This window comes from Armigeres subalbatus, chromosome 1 (genome assembly GCF_024139115.2).
Source record: "Armigeres subalbatus isolate Guangzhou_Male chromosome 1, GZ_Asu_2, whole genome shotgun sequence".
Lineage (NCBI taxonomy): Eukaryota > Metazoa > Arthropoda > Insecta > Diptera > Culicidae > Armigeres > Armigeres subalbatus.
The window spans coordinates 122,518,520-122,543,454 of NC_085139.1; the positions used below are offsets into that span (position 1 = coordinate 122,518,520).

The window sequence follows — 24,935 nt, forward strand, 5'->3', positions numbered from 1 at the left end:
ACAATATTCATATAGGAGCCACGTTCTCAAAGCATCACTTTGTTATCATCTGTTTACGCTATAGGCCTTTTCATGTAACACTGCCGAGACTGCACTTGTTTACAACCGCTGAGCAAACCGTTTAAATCCGACGCTGTCACTTTCATATAAGAACTTTCAATTCACGGTTAAATCAGCTGTTTTCAAACGTCTCGTGAAAAGGCCTATAGGTCTTTTCATGTGACACTGCCGAGACTGCACTTGTTTACAACCGCTGAACAGGCCTGCAAGTCCGAAGCTGTCACTTTCATAGAAGAACTGTCAATTGACGATGAAATCAGCTCTTTTTAAACGTCTCGTTAAGGTCACTTCTGACGGAATCCAAGTTCCAAAGTGCTCGCGTTTTCGAGGGCACATCACACGATTCAGAGGCGGCGCACAACTCTCATTTTTGTTGATTTAGCTTTGCTGCGTCGTAGCATGTGTGAAATAATAAAAATGACAGTTGTGCGTTGTTTCCGTATCGAGTGGTGTGCCCCCGAAAACGCGAGCACTTTTAAACTTGGATCCCGTCAGAAGTGACCTTAAAATTCCATGACATTCGGTTCACATAACTGTCGAAGTTGACGGTTGACGTTGACGGTATCCCTTTGCTGAGAGAGCCGGATTGCCGGAGGGATATCGGCCGTGCTGCCAGTGGTCGCAGCATTGGTACTCCAGGAAGTCACAAATGCATTTCCCGTGAGTAGTCATATAAAAATATTACAGATAACATGTGATAAAGCTTTTTGAAAAATCGTAAAAAAAAAATTGATTTCAAAAAGTGCTTGGGCAATACACCCCACCTTAACCATAGCCCTCCATTAGTATTTTATCAATCCCATAATAAAAAGGTTACAAATCCTTATGTGCTTGACATTAAAAAACCAACATAAGTTCATTTAAGCAGGTTTGAATAGTTTCCATATAATTTGGAAGCAACTGCTGCCAGCTCGGCGCGCTTGTGTCCAGTTGGTAAGGGCATATAGTCCTGTCTACACTGGGGCGTTTTGACCAGTGAAACATATTTTCGAAAAACGTTTCATTTTTGAAGATGGAAACAATTTTATATCATATGAACCACTGATAAATTATGTGAAATTAAAATATATTGATTTAGAATTTCAATGATTTTATCATTTACATCACAGAAATTTAAAATTATGATCTGGTACACATTCTGTTTCAGAATTTAACATTCAATTATTAATTCTGTCTTAACTACTTCTAATAATAATTACTGTGACCTGGCAAGCACGCTACTTTAGTGAACGAATTATCTCAACTCCTGGCCTTATTGTATGGAAAGATGTTTTTTTTAAATAATCCAACATCTATTCCTGACGCCTTGTACCGGAGAGACGATCATTTAAAGACGTGATTTATAGAAGACATTGTCTCGTTCTTTCACTTTATTCCAGACAAACGAGTTCTTCTAAAAAAGGGCCCATCTACCCTCTTTGCCTTATGTTGGGAAAATGTGTTCATTTGAAGAAGGCATTATCACAGCCTTTCCCTTAATACCGGGAGATGCTATCATCTAAAGAAGGCATTATCTTCTCCCTTCGTATTATACCGGGCAGACTTAGCATTCTATTAGCATTTCCACAGTTAATAATTGTGCCTGACTATCTTGAATATGAATATTTGAAGTGGCAGTACAATGGATACACTGTGCTCAAGGAACCGAAAATGCTTCCCACCCGAAAGCATCCTAGACCGAACCGAGAATCAAATTCGCAACCTCCGGTTTGGCAATCCTACGCCTTTGCTCGCGTGGCTAACTGGATATCCGTACCGCTTTGTACCGTACTCAAAAAGAAGAGAGAAGCATTCGGGGCAATGTTACATCCAGTGAATTGCCGTACAATCCTCAAAACAGTTAAGTTATCGTTTTCGCTCGATGCTCTACCCAACTAATGTACATATGCTGTTCGCAAGTTAGCCTATCAGACAAACATTGGCCTACAAAATCCTATAAACCAACCAACAACAGATCCATTTGACGACTTGAACATTACAAATGACCCAAGTATCCCAAAATATACATTTTTTTATGTGATGTAAATGAGACTGGGATAGCAAATCTGCACCTGCGGGAGCGCAAAATGTTGGCTTTAAAAGAGTTGATAGTAAACAACAGTACACAATTGAGACCCATGTGGGCGCAATCAGCCGTACGGCGCATTATTTTTTGTACATATACATACACGCTCATATTCACGCATATAGCCAAAACAAACTAATTTTTTTTGGGCAAAGCTTCTTAGTTGTCGACCAAGCATGACTAAGTAGAACGGGAGGGCTGATTGCAAATGGTGTTCCTCGTTAATTTATTCGGAGATGACGAGTTTGATTCTCGGTCCTGTCTAGGACGTTTTTGAACATTCTCGACGCCCTGGCCATACCCGTAATGTGATAAAGTGACGTATACGCCATTTTTCGAAAATGGTGTTAGCAAGTTGTACTACTCGTCGAGCTCTTTAACAGAAAATTGGAAAACATGCATGTTGTAATTTGGCGTGTACGTCACTTTTTCTGATTACGGTAGTATAGTGGTCATTAATAATCGAGGAGGAAATGCTAATTGAATACTAAGGTGAAAAGCAGGCCAAGTTTGGGTTGGAATGTGGAGCCCTAGAAAAAGAGAAGAAGAAGAAGTATGCTGAAAGGTTGACATATAAATGCAGGAAATAAATAACATTTTAAGGATAGCAATAATAAGTCGATCGAAAATTATTTGATAACCATAGCGTAAAATTTCAAAGAAAACGATGATATCTAAGCACTGATCAGACTCTGCAAGGCCTACATTTTGGTAGTAAAGCAGCAGTCTTTCATGAAGCTTCTGGGCGGATGTGTAGAACTGCAACATCGACACCATAAGCAGGACCAGGACGGGTGCAGGTTGTTGACGGGAAGGGCTCGACTGTGATGGGTGGTTTAGAGGTTTCCGTAGAGCTTGTGATTCGGTGACTCGATACAGGCGAGTGGCTGCTCCATTTTTGTTATTAGGTACAAAAGATCGGACACTGATATCATCAGGCTAATACCTGGCGTCACCGATCTCACTTGAGACCGTAACTTCGAACGAAACGAAAGAGAGACCCTTGTCGTGAGGGACAATGATTGTTAACAGAAGGGATATGTTTATCGTCGTTTAAAATACTAAAGGCAGGCGAAGGATTGCATTTTCACGGAAATAATAGTCTAGATGGTGGGAATTATGGTAGTACTTTAAATATTTATTACAAAACATTCTTTCGTATTACACTTTGTTAAGATAAATTTTTCCACTTGATTCCATTCTTAAATTTACCATACTTAGCATTCCTCGGATCTGCTAAATTTTTGACTAACAATGACAGTCAAGCGTTATAATTATGACCAAATTCTACATAATTTTTAAGCGTAGATTCTTAGTGGCTAGGTCACATTTATGTATAAAAAGCCCTGATGGCCAAATATGACTTAACAGAGTGAATCCAGTTTCAATGATGCCTATCAAATTATAAATTTTCTTTTTGTTGGTATTTGTATCTAGAAACATTTATTTTTCTTTCGTGAATCTTCAGTCAATGAAACTTTCACAGTGACAATCAATCACGGAGTAGTCATTTCAGATATGTGCAGTCAGTCTAAGATAAGTTATTTATTATTGAGAGCATAAGTAGACATGGTAATCATGAATTTCCACCAAACCCCAACCAATGTTTTATGCCCACCTTCTCCTTGTCATGTTCATCATAACGCATGATTTTTAATTTAAACAACTGAGACTATCAATGTACTGGCATCTTGTATTTGAGCAAATTCCTTATTTCGCACATGATTCTAGCACAAGGTAACGGTTTTAAATTGCATAATGTTTTTGTTTTAAGTTACAGTTTCTGTTACGAAAAACAAACTGCAAGTGATTTGTTGGTTAAATGTAAATATAAATAATATATAAAATAATAATTGATAATGAAATAGATTTTTACTAAAAGATAAACGAAGGATTGAAAAGCGGAGACGAGCCAGCCTCGGGCTGAAAGTCTCCCTAATAAAGACAAAAAAAAAAGGATTGAAAAGCCATTTAAACAAAAATGTATGTGTCAAAAGGCAAGGTAATTGACAGGAAGGTGGGGTTCGGTTGAAGATTTTTTAGAACCATATGCAATCAATACGATTCATACAAATATGTCCTCCTTGATAAGGTCGCGTATCTTGAATCAAACAACTGATTTTTTAAATCTTGCCTTCCCTACAATATACAAATTGACGTGCTTGGCTGGAACAAATTTGAACGTAAACGTTAGTAGATTATCATTATTACTGGGAAAATGTAGGGAGGCACAGAATAGGATAAATCTGCAGATTGGATTTAAAGAGATTTTGAGATATTTGGTTCCTCAGCTTCATGTAATGCAGCAATGGGCGTCGTGATATGAGTTCCGTCACCTGAAAAATATCAATAAAAGTTATCAAGCGTTTCCAGCAACGTGTATAACCAGTAACTTACCATACTTATTAATCATCCGTCGAACCAAATCTTTGGATGGTTCCTTCATATCGTACGCCCATCCAATCTTGGCGTAAAGATCCAACCAGAACGTGGTCATGTTGGTCAAATAGCTGCCCAATTCAGCAGCTTTGTAGTCCCAGGGGAATACATGATGGTAGTTGTGCCAACCTTCGCCAAGGGAGAAGAATGAAACGACTCTGTTTTCCACTGGTTGAATGCGTCTATGCGAACGGGAATAAAAAGACCGTTACTAAAATTATTTGAACAAGTGGGGTTGAAAAAATTACTTGTCGTAGGGCCTATTTCCGTAGATATGCGCCGCGCTATTCACTAGCCAAGTAAAGTTCAAAGTCATCGTGTTTCGCAGTAGACAGTTCGCCAGAAATGATAGCACAAAGTCCTCGCCAAAGAAATACCACGGAATCATCGATGGAATGATGAAGGTAAACAAAATCTTCAGTACAATGAAGTACTTTTGATGAAACCGGATAACCGGATCAGCCATTAAGTCGCTCATGTCGATCAGACGACCCTTTTTAATGCACTCAGGGTGCTTTCTCAGCATCAGCCATCCAACGTGTGCGTAGAAAAAGCCTCGGTTCGAGTTGTGCGGATCGGCATCGGTTTCGGAGTACTTATGATGGATTCGATGATCCCGGACCCAGTCGTACAAACTGTTCTGACCGGCCATGCAGTAGCAACACATCAGGATGATGCGCAGCGGAAGTTTGGCTTTGTATGCCCGATGTGTCCACAGCCGATGCGCTCCGCCGGTGACACCAAAACCGGTCAAGCCTCCAACCACGATTCCTATCCAGAGAATAGTTCAAATATTGTTAATTATTTTACGCAAGTAGTAAATTAAATGTAATATCATTGTAACAAAACCAGCTTATCTCCCAAATAAAAAATGTATTTCAAATTTTTCTTTTGTATAACGTTATTTCAATATACTTTCAAGTAAGATTATTAAAAAAAACGTTTTAATAATTGCATTTTGAAAACTTCACCAACATCTAGTGTTAACAAGACTCTTATCTGCAGTATCCATCATTTGGCTGCGTTGCGCAGATCAAAACACAAATCACGTACATTTTAGTAACACATAATGTATTTACCTAATAAGTTATGTGTTGTACCCTAAATCAGTCTCAACCTTGCGAATTATTACAAAATTTTTGCGGGCTTGCTAAAATAATCGACCACATTCCATTTCCGAACAAAGTGTGTCATCCTTCGTCTACTGATTGCATAACCTCATGCATAATTAGTGGCCACTATTGTGATCACAGGTCTATATTTTTCCGCTTTGTTGCTAAATTTGTTGCCAATATGTTTTTCTTGAACTTTTGATTTTATTAGACCCCATCTGCAAAAGACAGCGATCGCTCTCTAGCGATTCACGTTAAACCTGTTTTACGGGTGCATCTAATCTTCAAACTTGTTTTTGCCGAAAATGCCGGCTGCAAATATGAATTTGCATGGCAAAACCCATAGTGCTGCTCGTTATGGCACACGAGACAAAAAACCTTCACCATAATTTGCATTCTGAGTCCAAAAAATGGTTTCGCAAGGATTTCAACTTTTTGCGGACGTCAAAGACCTTGGCGTACCGAAAGGCCATTTGTTGGTTCCAAAAATAAAATATGGATAGATTGTACCACACCTACCGGTTTCACTCAACGCTTCGAGGTCATGTCTGCAAGTTTGGAAACGTGTATGTACTTCTGTGTGCATTTTTTAAGAACTTCATATAAGTGAAATAGATCGTCATATGACTTCCAGAATTCTGACAGAAACTGTTAAACAAGAGATACACATTGTGTAACGCAATCTAAACGGCCATCACAATGTTTAGGCTAATAAGCCTCGGAACCCAATTTTGTGAACCGATAGTGCGCACTCTTTTTGGTTCTGTGCTGTCGTTACGATAAAGAGTTTACGGTACATCCTTTAACATCTTTTGACCAAAGACCGTATTTGTAACTCTTGTAAAAAAATCGCATCCGGATAAACGACCAACGGTTTTAATCTCTTACATTTATTTTCGGCGTAGCACTAAATTAGAATTCAGAAGTAGGGACTTCCGAACCGAACTTTCTTTCGAAATTTTATCTGTTAAACTCGTTAAACTAATGGATGCGCTGTGCTCATCTTTATTGGAAACCAGCGCACTATTTCCGAAGTTGGGAATTTTCCCAATATCTTGAGAAAAATTCATTTTCGGTAGAAAATGTTGTCTAACTTTGTACCGGATATACAATATTTTTTGATGAAAAGTCAACGAATCTTGAAAATGAAAATAAAAACACTTGAGATAAATAAGACTAGAAAGTTAGTTTCGGTTTCTATCGGGAATGATCTCGACGGCATATGAAAAAGCGAAAGCTTTTGTTCTTATTCTTTTTTATTTCCGTTCAATAATGCAGCAAACGTTTTAAAGCGGAACGGACTTTGACATTTTTCGTTTTTAATTAAACCTTCCCAAAATCAAGTATTAGTGAATATGCATATAACTGGATATTATGATTATATCTCTTGGACTTTAGCTACACGCAAACAAATTGTTGTGATTACACCGGTTACTAATTTATTGATAGGGACACTAAAGGTATTCCCGTCCATCGTCGTAGAGTCTAAACCAACGCCCATTTGCTAGACCTAAAACTGCACTATAACAGAACGTTTCTCCAGAGCTTACGATTTGGTAGGGATGAGTTTGGAAAAAAGTATTTCTTTTATTGGTTTTCGAGACTCAAAGTTTTGTACTGTGCGTTGGTACGATCAATTTTGGAATCAGCATTGCTGGTCTGGTGTCCTCTTTTTAGCAGCTGGATCGAACGGATCGAGGCAGCTCAACGCAAATTCGTTCGCATAGCTCTGCGAAATCTGCCGTGACGTAAATTCTACCTCCATATGAACATTGCTGCATGCTGCCCGGATTTGAAACATTGGAGAAAAGAAGGACCACGATACAAGCAGCCTTTGTTTTGCATAAATACTGACCGGCGGACCTTGCTACTCTTGTTGAATTGTATATTTAAGATCCAGAACGATCTCTACGACGCAGAAATTTCCTGTATCTCGAACCTCGTAATAGCCATTATGGTCAGCTTTTAAAAATTGTTTGATCATATAAGGCAAAGCCATAATCGCGCTTCACTGATGCATTTAGGTTTTTCGAGTTTGATGAGGGTGCTTCTAGATTTGCTAACAAGTTAAGCTGAATCGCGTTGGAATCCAATTCAAAAAGTACACAGCACTTTCAGGGGTAAACATAATCGAAAAGTAAACGACAGACAAAGGCGAAATGTAGTTTTTCACCTTCGCTCACTTGCAGCATACACGAAAAATAGTTTCCAGATGTTCCAGAATTGTATATACATTTGTGCGTGCAAAGACGCTAGGTGAGGGCTAGAACGGCCACATTGAGGCTGCCATTTTTGGACTCACCACGAAATTCACCTTAACGTCCAGTCGCGAGGAAAACAATAGCTGTTGTAGAATGTAAATGGAGATTTAATTTTTTATAGTAATTGACTGTTTGGTAAATTTCTGTGGCTATTTTGTAAACATATGTGTCAATAGCTATATATTAGTAAACTTCATTAAGACTATAAGTCAGATGAAGGTAACAATAAAATAAATAAATAAAAGAAAAAATAAATAACTAAGACTAAGACAAAAAGACACATATGTTTGCCTTATTTAACGATATGAGCCGATGATTTTTAGCTGATAATAGAACCATTGAATTAACCCACGGAATTTTTCGTCTAAAAAAATTCAAATCCGGTGCGACAAAATTGGTTCGAAGGAACTACTGAGCTTCGTTGGGTCAATGAAATCTAATCGTAGAATGAGTTGGTTGATGGTCGGAACAATTACCCTACAAACAATTTAAAAAAGCAAACCCAAGTAACCGAAAGATTGTTGTTGCATAACAAAAAATCAGGGGTGGCATTGTGCATCTCGAATCGAATCACTCGATTCGTACGTTTTTGCATTCGTTTCGAAAAAATTGCGGCATTATGTATTTCGTTCGACTTCATTCAGTCGCAGTACAAGATTTCGAATGGTGCTGTACTAGCTCAATCGAGTATGTTCTGTCAAACGAAATGTAAACAGAGAGAATAAGAGATAGCTGTCTCCGTGTTTAGTATGCCGCCCGCTGGAGAGACAACCTTCAGCGCATGGCGAATGTGAGTAAACAGAGAGAACAAGAGTAATTTAATCTGCGTGTAGCATGTTGCCTGTTGGAAAGGCATCCTTCAGGGCATGAATTGGCAGTTAATTTATAAACAAGCAAATTGTGCTCAATGACTATAAAAGGAATATTATTTATTGAGCAGTTGTAACCGATTAGAACATTACGCGGATACGATATGTTTTGTAAATTGAGATATTGTTACGACACAAATTTTATGTTTAATGTTTATTAGAATGTATGCCACAGATCCAATTTTGAGCTAAAGAAGGATTCGATGATAAATTATATTGATGTATCCATGTGATTTAGTTAAATGCACTTGGGTTATCTCTTGCGTGTTTTACCCTTCTTATTTTTATTTAACTCAACTATTTTTACGTAGATTTTCCCCATCGATTTTTCACGCGGTTTATCAAAATCGTCAAGAAATACGTGAAAACTACAGAAACAAAAAAGATTTTAGTTGAAGTCGTTTTTACGCGGATTTCGGGAAAATTAGAGATTGCATATTATCTGGAAACAATGAAAGTAGGTATACTAATAACATTCTTTCCTTCAAGATACAATAATGAACCATTTATTCTCTTCCCGTAGAGAAATAATAACAAATATAATTAAAACTTTCAGCAAGAAATCGCTCTCGAACAACATTCGAAAGCTATAAAGGTGACGAGTGTTTTTCATTCGACTTGAGTCGTTTTCCAGTGTGCTATCGAGTATCCATAATGCCAAAACATCTCGTTATTCTTGTACCTCCTCGAGCATACTCGAACGATGAGTCGTTTTCGAGATCGAATCGAAAGCCGTAATACCTAACATGTTCGACTCGATAGAATTACGTTCGAATCGAGATGCGCAATGCCACCCCAGGTTTCTGAGAGTTTACATGAAGTTTTGACAGTACTAGCTAGCTGTTTAAGAGGCTAAATAGCCATAAAACTCCTTCTGGATCTCAAAAGTTCCAATGCGAATTATAAGCAACTTCATGTTCAAAGGAAGTTTCAAAGGTTCTCTTAAACAGCTACAAGCCTGAATAAAAGTACCTCAGTTATTTCCTGGCCACTTCAAACATTAAAGTTTCAAACAAATTCACTGCGAACCTTTCAAGCAACTTTCATATTTCTAGAAGTTCTACCACAGTTCAATAAGGGACCGACTGTTTACTTCGATGACATTTACTTCCAGGGTGCAGCAGCCGTAAAAAGTGTAGACAGCAACCTTCCGTGCACCATGTTTACGGTACTCGTCACTGAGTGGCGATACCGGCGTTTCTATCTGTGTTGTTAAGCCTGCTACTCTATGTTCTGAGATTTTAACATTTTCCACCATGAGCTCATGGAAGAATGGTAGTTGGAAATCGATAAAATGTATGGGAAAATCAAGTATTTTGCAAATTTATGGAAAATGGTGGTGTTTTTGAAGAAAGTAGTGATAAGGAATGAAGTATGAGGTGAAAAGATTGTCTCCTGCACTTAGTTTGCACTGATTAGTAGTCTAATAGTGATGAAATTTCGATTTTACTACCATAGAAAAAACGCCATCTCTTGCATTAATCGTTTTGACTGGTACCTTATTGCGAATACTGAAAAAATGATGATATACAATAAATTTATCAAAGTTTATCAAAAGGTTTTGGTAAAATTGACATTTTAATTGCAACGCATTCATAAAATCAGAATAATCCACCTAGTGGTGATGTATAATCCACCTAGATTTCTCGTGTATTATAAAATAAGAAAACACATAAGAGTAACAAGAAAAGCACATAAGAGGTGGGGTCAAAATTGCACTTTAGGGAGGTGGATTCAGTTGTTTCCATCAATTCACATTTTTTTTGCGTTCATTTAAATGCATTACAGCAGTTAAAAAAAATATTTTTTTTTCGATTTTGAATTTGTTTCAAATAATTCAGCTGGCGGATCAGATCATTACTGAACTTTCACGCAGAAACATCGGGTTCAACACCAGCAATAAAGAACAGAAGGAAACAATGTTAATACACCCAAAAGGCAAATATTACAATTATTGTTTATTTATTTGTAATTTCATTCATCTGACAAACATAGTCTTTACGGATATGCCTATATTACATAATATTCAATTTTTATTCTATAAGCGGATTATCGTAATTTTATTCTATAAGCGAGTATCTTGGCATATACAATTCGGCAAGGTTTGAATACAATAAATGTAAGTTTTTTTTTTATACAGATAGATATTGTATTGAAATAAGCAGAGAGTACTGTGCCATGATTGGAATCATTTCCGGGAACAAATTTTTAACGAAGATATATTACGAAGGACTTCGCTACCATTATTTAGGCTGATTTATTTCCAAAAGCCCAAATGTGACGTAATAATATTCGTACAGTGCTGAAACATGAGTCGATTGTTGAAGTAAGCAAATTATTCTACCACTGTATCATCGCTATGTGCGTAACAGTTCTCTCAACTCGTGCTCTTGAAAAAACATTGAAAAAAGCACGTGGTTTCCAAGATGGCCGATTTGTGGCTATATTGTATAATCACCTTAAGGTCACTCCTGACGGAATCCAAGTTTAAAAGTGCTCGCGTTTTCGGGGGCACACCACTCGATACGGAAGCAACGCACAACTGTTATTTTTATTATTTCACGCATGCTGCGACGCAGCAAAGCTAAATCAACAAAAATGACAGTTGTGCGTTGCTTCCGTATCGAGTGGTGTGCCCCCGAAAACGCGAGCACTTTTAAACTGGGATTCCGTCAGGAGTGACCTTAATGGCAAGAAATTAACCGTGAGTAGGTAGATGCATGCTGTTCTCGGCAACCGGATGATGAATATTTAATAAAAAATATGCCTTAAATAACGTTCTAGAACAGTTAGTAAACTGCAAGTAAGTACCATTTCACAGTAAATACTTTACATACATAACAAACCCAATTAGGAAAGCATGACTCGGAAAAAGTAATTAGGCCGATACAAATATTAAATTTATTTTATGTCTGATAGCTCTTGGAATGTACGAGGGGGGGGGGGATAAAAAAAATAACAAGGAAACAAAAAAAAGTCCAAAATGCAATTATTCCATGTAAAATTTTAAATTTTGATGGGAAATGATAGCAAATAATGTTCAGAGAAAGCAAAGAATATAAATATTAGTAACAGAGTTATCCAGTAGTAAATTTGGTACAAACTTTATATAATTAAAAAAAAACACTGCGACTTATTTTTGTAGAATTTGTTGTTTTTCTTTTTAGGAAAATGCTCTAAGTAAACTGTTGAATCCATAACACCAAAGCACTGGTAGAATTAAAAGCTTTTGTTTAAGGCAAGTATGAAACTCAAACTGGTTCAATCAATAGGGGCAATGATCTCAGATGTACTTCTGAAATCACATATGTGTTGTTTGACATGGCTGTTTCATGACGTTCTTGCATAGGCTCGGAATTGCAGACTTCCCGGACTATAAAATACTTAGGTGACGTCTGAAGTGGAATCGGCGGAGCACGCCATATCAGCATGCCCACGATCCTAAAATTATTGGAATGCCATGCTACTTTATAGCGACCTCGAATAAACCCGTAGATGATGCAATGGACGCTAAACTCACCCATACAAGAAACATGGTCGTAAGGAGGTCATTTCGGTTCATGGACGGCGATTGCTGTCTGAGCGCTTCCCGACCCCCACACGATCTGAGATGTCTTGTCAGGTATATGGTTGCAGATTTTCATTTACCTTACTCCAAGCAATGGTACGATACACTGAAAATAACCTTGCTTTTCGAGAGTTACAGTTCCAATTGATTTATGAAAAGTAATATATTCTTCCAAACAGTCTCAAAATAAATCTCTATTGCTTTGTAAAAATAGCTAACAGAGTTACACAATACATGGGCTATATGGCAAATTGGTTTCCCTCTCAGCTCTATATACATGTGGTATTTATAAACTGGGATCCAATCATCACACACTTGCTCTCGTGTTCTGAGCACTTTTTGGGGGATATAGAGCCAACGTAAAAGATCTCTATCCTTGAATTGGGCCCTGATTCCTATTGGCTTCATTTATTTCTCTGTTAGGGTTTTGTCATCAGGGGATCCTAGGTCTGCCCCTGCTGCGATGTCCTGCCAGATTTCAGCGCTTGCTTGCAAATTTCGTCTCCGCTCTTACGTAGTGTATGGAAGGCCTACGTCCACTGGAGTCCACACTGTGGAGTTGCTGTTGATATCGGATTTCGATGGCATCGTCGATGGGACTCAACATTCAGAATCCAGTTGTGAGACCACCAGGTCCGAGTTGTAAAACATTGATGTCGGTTGATGAATACTTGCAAATCTAAGAGATATCTGCTAATGCGTACCAAGTATTACTGGCGTATAACATTACAGATTCCACGGAAGAGTTGAGTATTCGGGGTTTGGTGCATTGCCTAGACTGCCACCCAACGTTGACTGGCTTTAGTTTTCAACCTTCTCCACTGTTTTCCCGGCTACCGTGGAGTTGGAGTTGTTCACATCCAATGATTCGGTGTTGTTGATGTTGATGAGGGGAGCGTTCAACCAGGTCATAGAATTTACTCCACTGTTGCGTTAGTACTGCAGTAGCGTCATCTGGGTTGAGGTAGTATGATTGCTCTATGGTGGTGGGCTGCAAGAGCGGCCCATGATTTCGTCGAATTCTATGGGAAATATCAACAGAGATATATTTAATACATCCAGCCTTGCCTCACTTTAGCGATTACATTGTGCTGGACTCAGGATTTTGTCTAGACCTCTCTTGCTTCTAGGGACACCCCTTAATTTTTCGTGATTCAGACGATCGAAGACTTTTTCGTGGTCAATCAGTACCAAATGGAGGGACTCTTGAAATTCATTGACCTGCTCCAGGATGGTGCAAAGCATGGCAGTATGGTTCTCACATGATCATCCGGGCGGAATCTTGTCTGCTGCCGTCGGAGAATTGTCAACCTTTCCCTATATCTGAATTAGGATAAGTCGTCAAAAGTGGTCTTAGTGATCGAACCAATGTTTCAGCTGATCAGTTGGATTGGTGAGTGACTGACATGTCTTGTCTTTCTCTGGCACCCACGGATATGTCCTTACTCCAATCAGGCGTCGTGAAATATCGTAGAGAAGGCGATTATCGCCGGTTGTTGCGGCTTTCCTATCATCGTTGACGGGGAGTCAAACCGCGCCCACTTCTCCCGTATGCAGCCAACAGCGTTTGACTTACTTATCTAGAGCCGCTTTTACTTGTCAGGACTAGTATTTGGCTTCTATGGAAATAGATCAGCTGAAAATGGAGACGGTGCCTTCTTAAGTTCGTAATAAACGCAGCGGTGACATCGCGTTTGACTATCATCTTATAATTGGCAAGATGCGACCACGCACACTCGAGTGTCGATTCACCATAGACCGACTAGAAGACCCAGCTGTGAAGAGATCGTTCGTTGAAGAATATAAAACTCAGGTAGTGGATGTTCTGGAAGGTGGCAGCGTAAAATAGAAGTGGGCGGCGAAGAATGATTTCATCGAATCCGGTGGGATCAACTTGGATGAGCTGCGCACCCAGCGAATAGAATGGATCACAGATGTAACCCGACTAGAGATTAGAAGCGTATAGAATCAAAGGATGAGGAACGGGAAGAATCAGAGGAGTAAAGTACGAGTTCCGTCTACGGTATGTATCTCTGTAAGTGGGAGTGGGGCGTTGCTGCAGATAGGACAAGCTAGCGTGGGTGGACATCCTGGCCGATGAAGAAAAAATGACTGCAACAACCGAAAATTATCGCCTCAATAAACTCACTAACTTGGAAAGCTGAAATGTTGGTTCGATCACTTCGGACAGCTTCTTCAAGTCTCAACCAGCGTTCTTCAAAAAGCAGCCATCCGAGGCGCCCCCAAGGTCGATTGGAAGTTGGTGGAGGAGACCCTATGCTGTCTGTGATGGCTGTCTGAATCATATAAATCTGTTTGGCGCTCAGGGATGCAAGGGGTTTTCAAATAGGGTCAGAGTTTTGTCTGACCTCATCTGGGTAGTCGCTAATGTGAGGCAAAGATGCATTTCATCTGCACTGTTACTTCTCAGCGTAATCGAAAAGATCTTGGTGGGTGCGATTGACCGTGTACCATACCTTGAGCTGCTTTGCCAGATTATTGTTGTGGCATATCTAGACGACTCTGATTTGGCTAATGAACACGAAACGCCATATTAGTACTGCGATGGTCGTTCGTGTGTGCTTAATGAGCTGACCTTATGCTTCCCGCGGCGGGACCACCTTCAACGCCCGCAGGACCAGCTGGTTGAGTGTCAACGGGAAAAGCTCCCCAAATTTTGGAGTAGCCGAACGATCGGAGGACTTCAATATCTTGACAGTCTAATATCATCAGATTACGAAATTGGGATTGACATAGAACCAAGTTAAGAAAATTATTTTGAGCTTTTTAGTAGAATGTCTTCACTTGTCATAAGATGAGTTTGTACAATCTCATTTAATTCCATCACTTAATTGTATCTTGACAGATACGTATTTCGACCTCAACAGTAAGGTCGTCTTCAGTGTCTCGTACTTGACTCGTTCGTGAAGTCGAGTCAAATACGAGACACTGAAGACGACCTTACTGTTGAGGTCGAAATACGTATCTGTCAAGATACAATTAAGTGGTGGAAATAAATGGGATTGTACAAACTCGTCTTATGACAAGTGATCAAACCAAGAGCCATGAAGGCTGGGGCTACCTTCGCGAGTTTTCGAAATATTTGGAGACGAATGTACTACTCTATCGTGAAACGTATTGTGTTTAGGCAAAGATAACGCAGATGATGTCTAAAATTTATAATACGAACGGCCCTACAGCTGGATATCGTGTGCCGAGCAACATAAAAGCCGTCAAATACCGATAACAATAGATGTTCGAAACGTGGATGGAAATGGGTCGGCCATATATTGCAAGGGAGTTTATACGGAATCTGTAAAGATAGGATATAGAATATCTATGTCGATAGATTGGGGACACATTTATGGTCTATAAATATTATATTTCGTTTCAAGATAAAAACAGTAATGCATAAAGTTCTAACATGAACATGAACTAACTTGTGATTGGCTAGTTAGAGCGAAAATGGCTGAGCGCGGGAAAGTGAGGGAGTGGTCTGCACATACTGTGCTAAGGGTGTCGTAGCGGGTGGCAACGGTGGCAACCACGATCATCACCCCGAGGCATGGCAGAAGAGTGAGCGCGTAGGTATATGTAAGTGCGGACTTTTAACTTATAATTTTGTAACTTACTCAAACACGTATAATTCGATCAAAGTTTGCCAAATTCCTTTAGAGGCAAGTAGAGACTCATTTTTGTTATAATTTTTTCACAATTATTATAATTATTTATGAATTTACGTTTTAGACACTTTTGCTATTACCCGTATGGACATTTATGCTAATATCATCGGTCATGATTTGGGTAAAGCTCTCCTATGTTATATATATGAAAAAAAGCCTAAAACATCATCCACTTATGATTTTTGCCCGGATTGCCAAATATTCAACGCACTGTACTTCATGCTGAAATTTCACGTCATTGGCAATTATTAAATTCGCTATAAGTGATGATTATTGTAAGTTAACTTTATCGCAATTTTTTCTTCGTGTTGTACTTCAAACAATTTTTTTTTAATCTTTATTAACGTGATTTTTCTTCAAACAATTGTTTAACTTTCTATCTTTCGATTCTTGCCGATGTTATTTCATGAATAGAGTACTCGTGTTCCATAAGTACTTGCAAAATGTGTCGGCGATAAAGGGTTGAAAATCAATTTGATTATCCTCATCGAATTAATTAACCATTAAGCAAGACTATTTTTTGTTTGTTAATCATAGTCGGAGACACATTGGTACATCAACTTTTCAAGTTCTTAGGGTATGTGATATCATACTTTCTCATGTCGAAACAAAATGAAATATGCAAATACAACGTTCTTTAAATATTTAAACGAAAGCTATGACTTTGGTTGGTTGTTATTTTTTGGGAATTAGATCTTTAGTTTCAGAGATATTCGTGAAATACGAATATTAGGTGCATTTTTAGAAAACTAATAAAATAATGTCACATAAAGATCTCATCCGTCTGTGGTGGGATTTGCACGTTTTCATTTTTAAACGAAAGCTATGGCTTTGCCATTGAATCCATTGATCAATTTTTGTGCAATTAGATATAGGGTTCCGGAGATTCTTGATAAAATTAGCACAATTTGTCATTTCTTTCGGAAGGAAATCGGCCGAACGATAGGCAAAACTGTCGCGAGATCAGAAAATCATAATGGGCCTTGGGGAATAGTAGACTATAGCTCTCAAAAACAATATTTAGTTTAGATAACTAAGTCGTTAAAAAAGGTCTTTAGTTTTCTTGTCCTAAGATATATTATTCCTGCTCTACAGATTAAAATTTTCTGTAAAATTTAATTGATAAATGTCTAATTTTTTGGCTCTCATTCTATAAAAATTGAAGGATTTGAACCATCATTAGTTTTCTATTTACTTTATAAAGACTTAAATTTAAATGTTCTACCATTATATATATTGCCATTGCTTCTTTCCAAAAATGGTTAGATTTAAAGTTTAGATGAAATAAACTATAAATTAGTTCAACTTAATCATAATAATCCGGCGATAATGAAGAAAACCATAGAACATATTGATTTTCAAACAAAAGCACTCATATTGTAACATTTGATACTGCCGTATTCTTTTCGTTTAATCTTTTCAGGATTCAAGAATTCTAATTTTCAATATTTGAACGCTTCTTATTTTCAAATGTTCGAAGATATTGACTCAATCGTGAAAACGACTAGAATCAATATCATTGCAGCAGCAGCCATGATAGTAACAGCAACCGGAACTTCCACGGGTACTAACTTTCACAACCGCCAAATCAGCCACAGTTGGAACAAAGACTAACTGTTGGGCTTTGCGACCACGTTAAATGAAAGCAAAGGAGGATCATGAATGCAAAACTCTGGACGAAATTAATTGGTGAGCACGTTCCAGTTATCTACTTTTCCTTCTCTAATTGCTTCACCAATATATAAATTTATAAAACTGAACACTAAATACGTACAGGGCATCGTTTGCTGCTATTGCCGCGGATATTGTGGGAGTCCCAGGTATCCGGTTTACGCTTTAGTTAGCAACGGTGGCTCTTCTCGACCTTCTATTCCCTGAGTAGTTAGTGCGAATAAGGGCGTCCTTGTGAAGTTTTGCTGTATCTGTTATGAATAACTAGTACATCCCATTCCCTACACTTTCTGAAGAAATCTCTCTTGCTTCAGAAGTGAATCCTTTTTGCAGTACTAGGCTTCGTAACAAAAAGGGCACCATTACGGACCATGAGATTTGATCAAATTATTCGTAGTACTACTTGATCAACTCCCCCAGCTGGGTGAGGGATAGAGGATGAAACACACACACACAATTAGATATAGGGTTCCGGAGATGTCTTTGAAATACGAACATAAAGCATTAGACGTATTTTGTTCACAACATTGGCAAAATAATGTCACATCAAGATCTCAGATGGTTGTGGACTGGTTTGTTAGATCTATTGTGATATATGCCCTATTTTATATAGCTATTTAGAGCAATCGCATTGCCTTGACTGGCAGCCTTTTCCCAATTCGGTATCATGGTTCTGATGAATCGTACTACTGGATTGAAATTTGTTCTCCAAACTTCAGAGAACTCTATTAGGCCCCTGTTGATGAACTGAAATCTCTTCCTAAAAATGCCGGACAAATCTTTTACATGTATGCCACAGAAGCGACATACATCATCTAACAGCTTCAAAGGATATCGACTCGGGCAATGCCCTGTTATCAGCCCAGTTTGCATGCCCGCGATTCGATGTTGAACACAATGCCATGCTGCTTGTCAGCGGCATGGATACGTTGAGAGGATGTGTCGGGAAGATGTTGTATGGAATGCGGTCTCAACAGATTATGTCGAAACTACAGCGCTTGTGGCGTCTTGAACAAAACCAGCAGCTGCAGTAGAGACTACTGTGATGCAGTGAACACCGTGCGGGGACCTCCGTATGTAGATATGGAGGTCATTGCGGTTCACGTTTGTTGGGTGCTCGTCTCCTACGCGAGTTTATGATACAGACCGATAGGTCACTATCATAGCTTGCGATCGACGGTGGAGAGATTACCACCCTTGAAGTCGATGTTGCGTTATAACGTCGAGTGCGTTAGCATAGGCGTGAGCGTTCTCAATAGTTCTCCCCTGATGTATTGCTTAATTGCGGGCCGGGAGATACGGACTGGTGAAAGGGTTTTGGTTTTAGTTGGTCGGTTGCTCCCACCCCACACTACCTGAGCTAACCTCCTCAGGTGTCTGTTTGCAGATTTCCGTTTACCCTTGCTGAAGAAAAAAAAAACTCTTCCGCACAGCATCTCGCATCAGGACGAGGATCATCTCGCCCTTATGCGTTCTACGGATGCAGTTGACATAATCCCCTAAGCCAGTGAGCTTTTCAAAGCAAAGCTTGAGCAAAGCCCTCAGGACGACAGCATAGCTCTTACCATCAGCCTTGACGATAATTGCTTCGCCTCTGTCCTTCCAGTAGACTGCCGAGTCTGCATTGAAAAAATCAGATCATGAGTAAAAATCGGCTAAATTCGTGCCAACTTGATGCTCTACTGCAGCCTAATCGCTGATGCTTTCTAGATCGTTGAAATTTGGCGTTCGTTGATTCAATGTTTGAAGATCTTCATCGCTCACCAATGGGAGACAACTGAGTGAGGCAAATCACTTGGTAACCTAACAATGAGTGTTGTTACCACACGCTGTTAGAAAAATCTTTTCAGACATTAGAAAAATTAAGTCCGCTATAAGAATGGAACTCTGATACACTGCATGGGAGGCTTTGATACTTTCTCTCCTCCATTCCAGCTATTTGAAAGCAGAGTAAATAAAGCAGAACACCTGATGTGTTTTGGTTTTATTCTAGTAGAGCGAGCGTAACACAGATGCTCCAATCGTAGCTTCCCTGGATACCATCCCAAGTTTGGCTTGGCGAACTCTGTTGCTCGTTGTTAACGCAGCAACGATCGCTCATAATCATTGTTTGGTATCCATCTGAGCAAGGCTGTTCACTCACTGGCATAGGATGCTATGATTCAGTTAGATCAATGCTCGTTCACTTCACTCACGCTTTCAATGCCTGCTGCCGACCATTGGAAGGTGTGCCCTTTCTTCTACGGGCACTCCCCTTCATAGCCACCGGCGCTTTCGTCTCCTCTGCCACAACTCTTGCAGTTTTTTGCTTCCTCCCGGCGAACTTCGGTTTCTGTCGTTCCTTAGGCTCGGCGACCTACTCCAACTCCGGCAGATCTTAGTAGCCTTCATCTCATGCAATACCGACTTGGCACTAGCTCCCTCCAAGTCGGTTGCCATACCGGCCATACCGAGTTACTCCAGTGACAGCCACGCGTCTGTGGAGTTCTGCATGTTCGATTCGGCCTCCTTGCCATTGCTTGGCTCACTGTCAACTCTTTCTCCTCGGTAAGTTGGCGGATATTTCAATCCGTTTTTTTGCCTGCAGCAAGGACATCCACTCCTGCTTTACCTCTACAACCATGTTGCAAAAAGTCAGCACGAACTTCTTAAGGTCCTTAGTGTACTTCCCGCCGTTGTCAATAGAGCACGTGATTACGTCCGGCACAATTTTGTCTTTAAACGAAAGCAAAGGCTTGGCATTGAACCCCTATTTTTTGCAATCCGATGTTCGGTTTCAGAAATATCTATAAGGTTCGAACATGAGACATTTTTTTGAAAACTAAGAGAATATTGCCTTATCAATATATCAGCCATCTATGGTTCGATTTGAACTCTTTTGGGCACGGGAGCTATAACATTGGAATTGAAGGCATTGACTTCTTTTCGCAATCGGTATCGGCTCCGAAGATTCCAGAATCGATCATTGGGTTCCGGATAGGGTTCGGATTTCTCACACACTCACGCGACAACAGTTCTCTCCACCATCCATTTTATTCGGATAAACTGCAGTGCGATAAACTCCGGCACAAGCGATGGTGCGAAAAATTGTTATCCTTATTCCCATGTTTCGCGAAAATCAAATGCTGCTTACTTTGCGTCTCCAAACTGATTGAATCTGGCGATGCGCCACGATAAGTAGAAGGCACAATACAGCAGTTTTTCGCTTTCAATCAATTCATGTGGTGGCGTGGTTATAGTGGGCATTCTAAGCGTTTTAGACTTGTTTTGGGTTCGAATCCCATCGCGGTCTTTGTATATATGCTTGTAAAATTTATTTGCAGAGGCGACGAGGAGGAAATTTTGTGGAGTATCCGGCGAGCCGGCGTTCACGCATTTATCCACCCGCCTTTCTATCCGGATAAAAATGTTGTGTGAGAATACTTCCTCACAGGGGAACATGAAAAATCCCACTCCGCTTAATAGATTAATCGCAGGTCTTATTCATATGAGTGAGAATTCCGAAGCTTGGTTCCGGAGATATCTCTGAAATACGGGCATAAGACTCAGCACAAATATCTCCTTAATTTATATTTGATCAAAGCTCCCTTAGTTGCAAATCAAATCCACACAGCCTTTGTGTATTTTCATTGAAAATTAAATATTTTCCAAAAAATATCCCTTTTTACCTTTCTTGCGCCCTAAGACGGGTATTGAGATCACTTGAAAATCGACTTTTTATCCGAGGCTCGGCTGAGAACATGTATGTGTGTGCGTGTTTGTCTGCGTTACATAAAAATGTTACAGCAATATCCCAGCTGTCTTTGGACCGATTTAAACATTTTTATCCCCAAAAAAAGGCTTTGCCATTGATGAACGTATTTATTTTTTTTGTTTGAAAACTTTTTCCTTTTTAATATTCTCAAGTTACGTTTAGATCTTTTTTTTTGTGGAAAGTAAAGTTATGTAATACTTAATTAAGGCTGGTGTATTTTTCATGACTGCACTGCACACGGATGCTTCAGATTGTGATCGGATAGCTTCTATGGCAAACGTTCGCTGGATTTGAAGTACAGATCCTTTTCGATTATGGCTACACGTTCGACCACTGTTCTAGTTCAAATCTGGAGCAAAAAAGAACAAACTCGCTTGTGTGTCCAGCAGTGTTCTATTTAAAGCTTGCTGCCAAAAAAGGCGCCCTAATTGCAAAGTGGATTGATCCGTAGATAAAATGATACATTCATACTCCAAAACAATTGAAAAATATTTGAATCTCGTGATTCATTCGTTGTTCAAATCTGCAGAAAACAGAACTGAGCGTTATATCAGTTTTAAGTTTTTGACAGTTAACTGGTGTAAAAAATGAATCTAGAACAGCTGCTAGGAAAATGAATGTTGGAGATTCATATTCAAAATGACAGCCCCGAACAATTTAAATCACTGCTGATTTCACTTTTAGGGCTTGAAACTTCTTGACATTTTCTATTTCGTGGAAAACTATGTTCCTGAACAATCATGTCGGTCCTTTGCTCCACTAGAGGTGTACAGGACCATAAGTAAGTAAAGTATGTTCCTGAACGTTGATCCACTGTTTAGGACGTTTCTGAAGGACACAAAAAAAAAATTACTTAATTAATAATTACTTAACTTGTCATAAGACGAGTTTGTACTATCCCATTTAATTAAACTACTTGATTGTACCTTGACAGATACGTATTTCGACCAACAGTAAGGTCGTCTTCGCCCAGCCAACACAAACTCGCATATGCTAGCGAATAAGTATACAGGGTGGAGGCGATATAGGCGCATTCCTCCATATGACTGCATGCAGAATGTACGTATATGGCCTCCACTTTGTACACTTATTCGATATGATATACGATCTTGTGTTTGTTGAGCGGTGTCTCATACTTGACTCGACTTACTAGAGTACGAGACACCGAAGACGATCTTACTGTAAATATGTAACTGTCAAGGTACTATCAAGTGGTAGATCTTAAATATTTGGTGTGAAAAAAATGTCCTCATTTACCTCCGTCGAGGTAATTTCAATCGGGCGCCAATTGATTTGAAGCCCACAAATATCTACATGATGCAAAAACATAAAAAAGGGATTCTGCACGGCATATTTTGGTGTAAAAAAGGAAATGTCTCCTTCTACAGGTTCCTGATAGCACTTTATAGGTTCTAAAAGTGACCAATGTAGTGGACAGCCGTTTCTAAGCGCATAACAATTTGTTTCATAAAAAAAATGACGAATAAAGAGCCTTGTTAAAACGAAAATGCCGGCGTCCATACAAAAATGATCCATACAATTCGGTTTTATGAGAATCTTGCCGTTAAAAATCATATATATGGAGCATAAGCTTTTTCCCGTGAGAGTCGCCACATAGACAGAAAATTGATGAGTTTATCTTTCAAAAGATATCTGAGCTTTCGTTTATAATTCGAATATTCTACAATCACTTACATTTTTAGGTAAATATGACCCTAACATCTTATTCGTAACGTTTTTGTTGGGTTGTTTTCATAAAACATTGGAAATCAAGACCGACCAGTTAAAAAGTTATTCTACTTCGGGGCTTCGTTTCGGGTCCAGATTAACTCAAATATCTTACCATGGTTAAATCTGCTCATTTGTCGATTGGTACAATATCTTTGGCCATCAGAGCCGTTTTCAGCTTATAATTTTCTTATATTTGACCGTTCTATCACGGATTTGATGTACCTACTTCATAATAAGAAAACTATATTACATACGGTTTTTTGACCTCCATACTATGCACGAGAGCTTGATTTTTTCTCACGCTCTACAGTCATTGTTAACCCTGGCGGCGGTAACAAATAATGCGGCGACTTTTCTTGCGGAATTCAACTTGTTTCGCTAAAATTTATTGAGACTATGAAAATAAATTTTCAGCGAGTTCTGTTCTTGCAGAAATACAAACTGACATACATACAAACACTTACCGACACTACCTTGATATATTGAACTGATCTAAATGATATATTAATTTTCACTTTTATATGCTTTTATTGGGAGTTCGTTTCCGCAGTGAAAGTAAATATATGTAGCTTTTTTGCACAACCTTACTATACAAGGAAGCCGACACATATAACAAATTAGAATCCACTTACCCCAAAGCCATGTGACGATCGTTGAGTCCCATACGTACACGAAGAACAATGCAACTGTAACGAAATGTAATCCGCCGATCATGGCCACGTTCTTCCATTTGATTTCAGCATCGAATTTGGTTCCCAAGGCTCGTTCGACCTTCTCCTGCAACCATTTTCCTGCTGCCGACTGCTTCCACTGGTTATAATGGTCGATATACCGATCAAGCTCATTGTCACTTACACTTTTGTCATCGTTCATAGATACGTCGTTATTATTAGCATCGCTGATAACTTTCTTCGTCGCGCACAAGTTATCATCCGATTCCAGAACAACCCTGTCCCTAGCAACCGTCATATTGGATCTCGGTTTCAAGAATTTGATTCGCAGTTTTCCGCCGAAATTTTCACGTCCATTCACAACTCACGCTCTGTGACAAATGTTAACCGATGATACTTCAATCGATTCGATTTGGCAAAATACTCAAAAAAAATCCGGTTTCTAACTTTTGCATATTGTCCTGATTTTTTTTTACTATTTGCGAAATCTTGAATATACGATTCACCTTTCGGCGATCGCTGAAAACCACTGAAATGAATCCATTGGATACTTCTGACCAGAGCGATTTACTAAACCATGCTAAGAGATGCGATTTGGTACCAACAGTTAGTCGCTTGCAGACGGCGATGATTCACGGGGTGGCCGCCGCGAGGGTTTGCCAATTGTATATAAGACATTTGGGTGGAAGGTCTCACGCTTGAGCCAAGCTCGGAAACTAGTAGATGGGAATAAAGACACATAAAACTGCAAAGACACCATCGTTGACGAAATTTCGGCGACCAGTTGTAGTTCCTCTGATGTAAATTGTTATGGTCGTTTTATCTATCAGACGGTGCTTTTGTTTTATTTCGGAGGTTTGGCTAGGCGCAATTAGGTCGTTGCTGCGGAAAGAAGGGTTCGTTACCTATCCATTAACTGGTGTTACTCTGCTGCACCGCTCTGTTGTATCGTTTATTGCAGTCAAAGTCGTTTCGGGTTAAGTGGTTACGAATCTATATGTGACGACTATTTAAATTTGTTTGAATTCTACACAATGGTTAGGAACAGAGC

At 39.2% G+C, this 24,935-nt stretch overlaps 1 protein-coding gene across 1 annotated transcript; it reads right to left on the minus strand.

The window, feature by feature from the left end:
- Positions 1 to 3,242: 3,242 nt before the first annotated feature.
- LOC134205985 (acyl-CoA Delta-9 desaturase-like) lies at positions 3,243 to 24,714 on the minus strand. Its single transcript, XM_062681680.1, has 4 exons — positions 23,846 to 24,714; positions 4,813 to 5,335; positions 4,523 to 4,746; positions 3,243 to 4,461 (listed from the first exon to the last, which is right to left on the minus strand). The coding sequence occupies exons 1-4, from the start codon at positions 24,180 to 24,182 to the stop codon at positions 4,385 to 4,387; spliced, it is 1,161 nt and encodes a 386-aa protein (XP_062537664.1). The 5' UTR covers positions 24,183 to 24,714; the 3' UTR covers positions 3,243 to 4,384.
- Between the last annotated feature and the right edge of the window lie 221 nt (positions 24,715 to 24,935).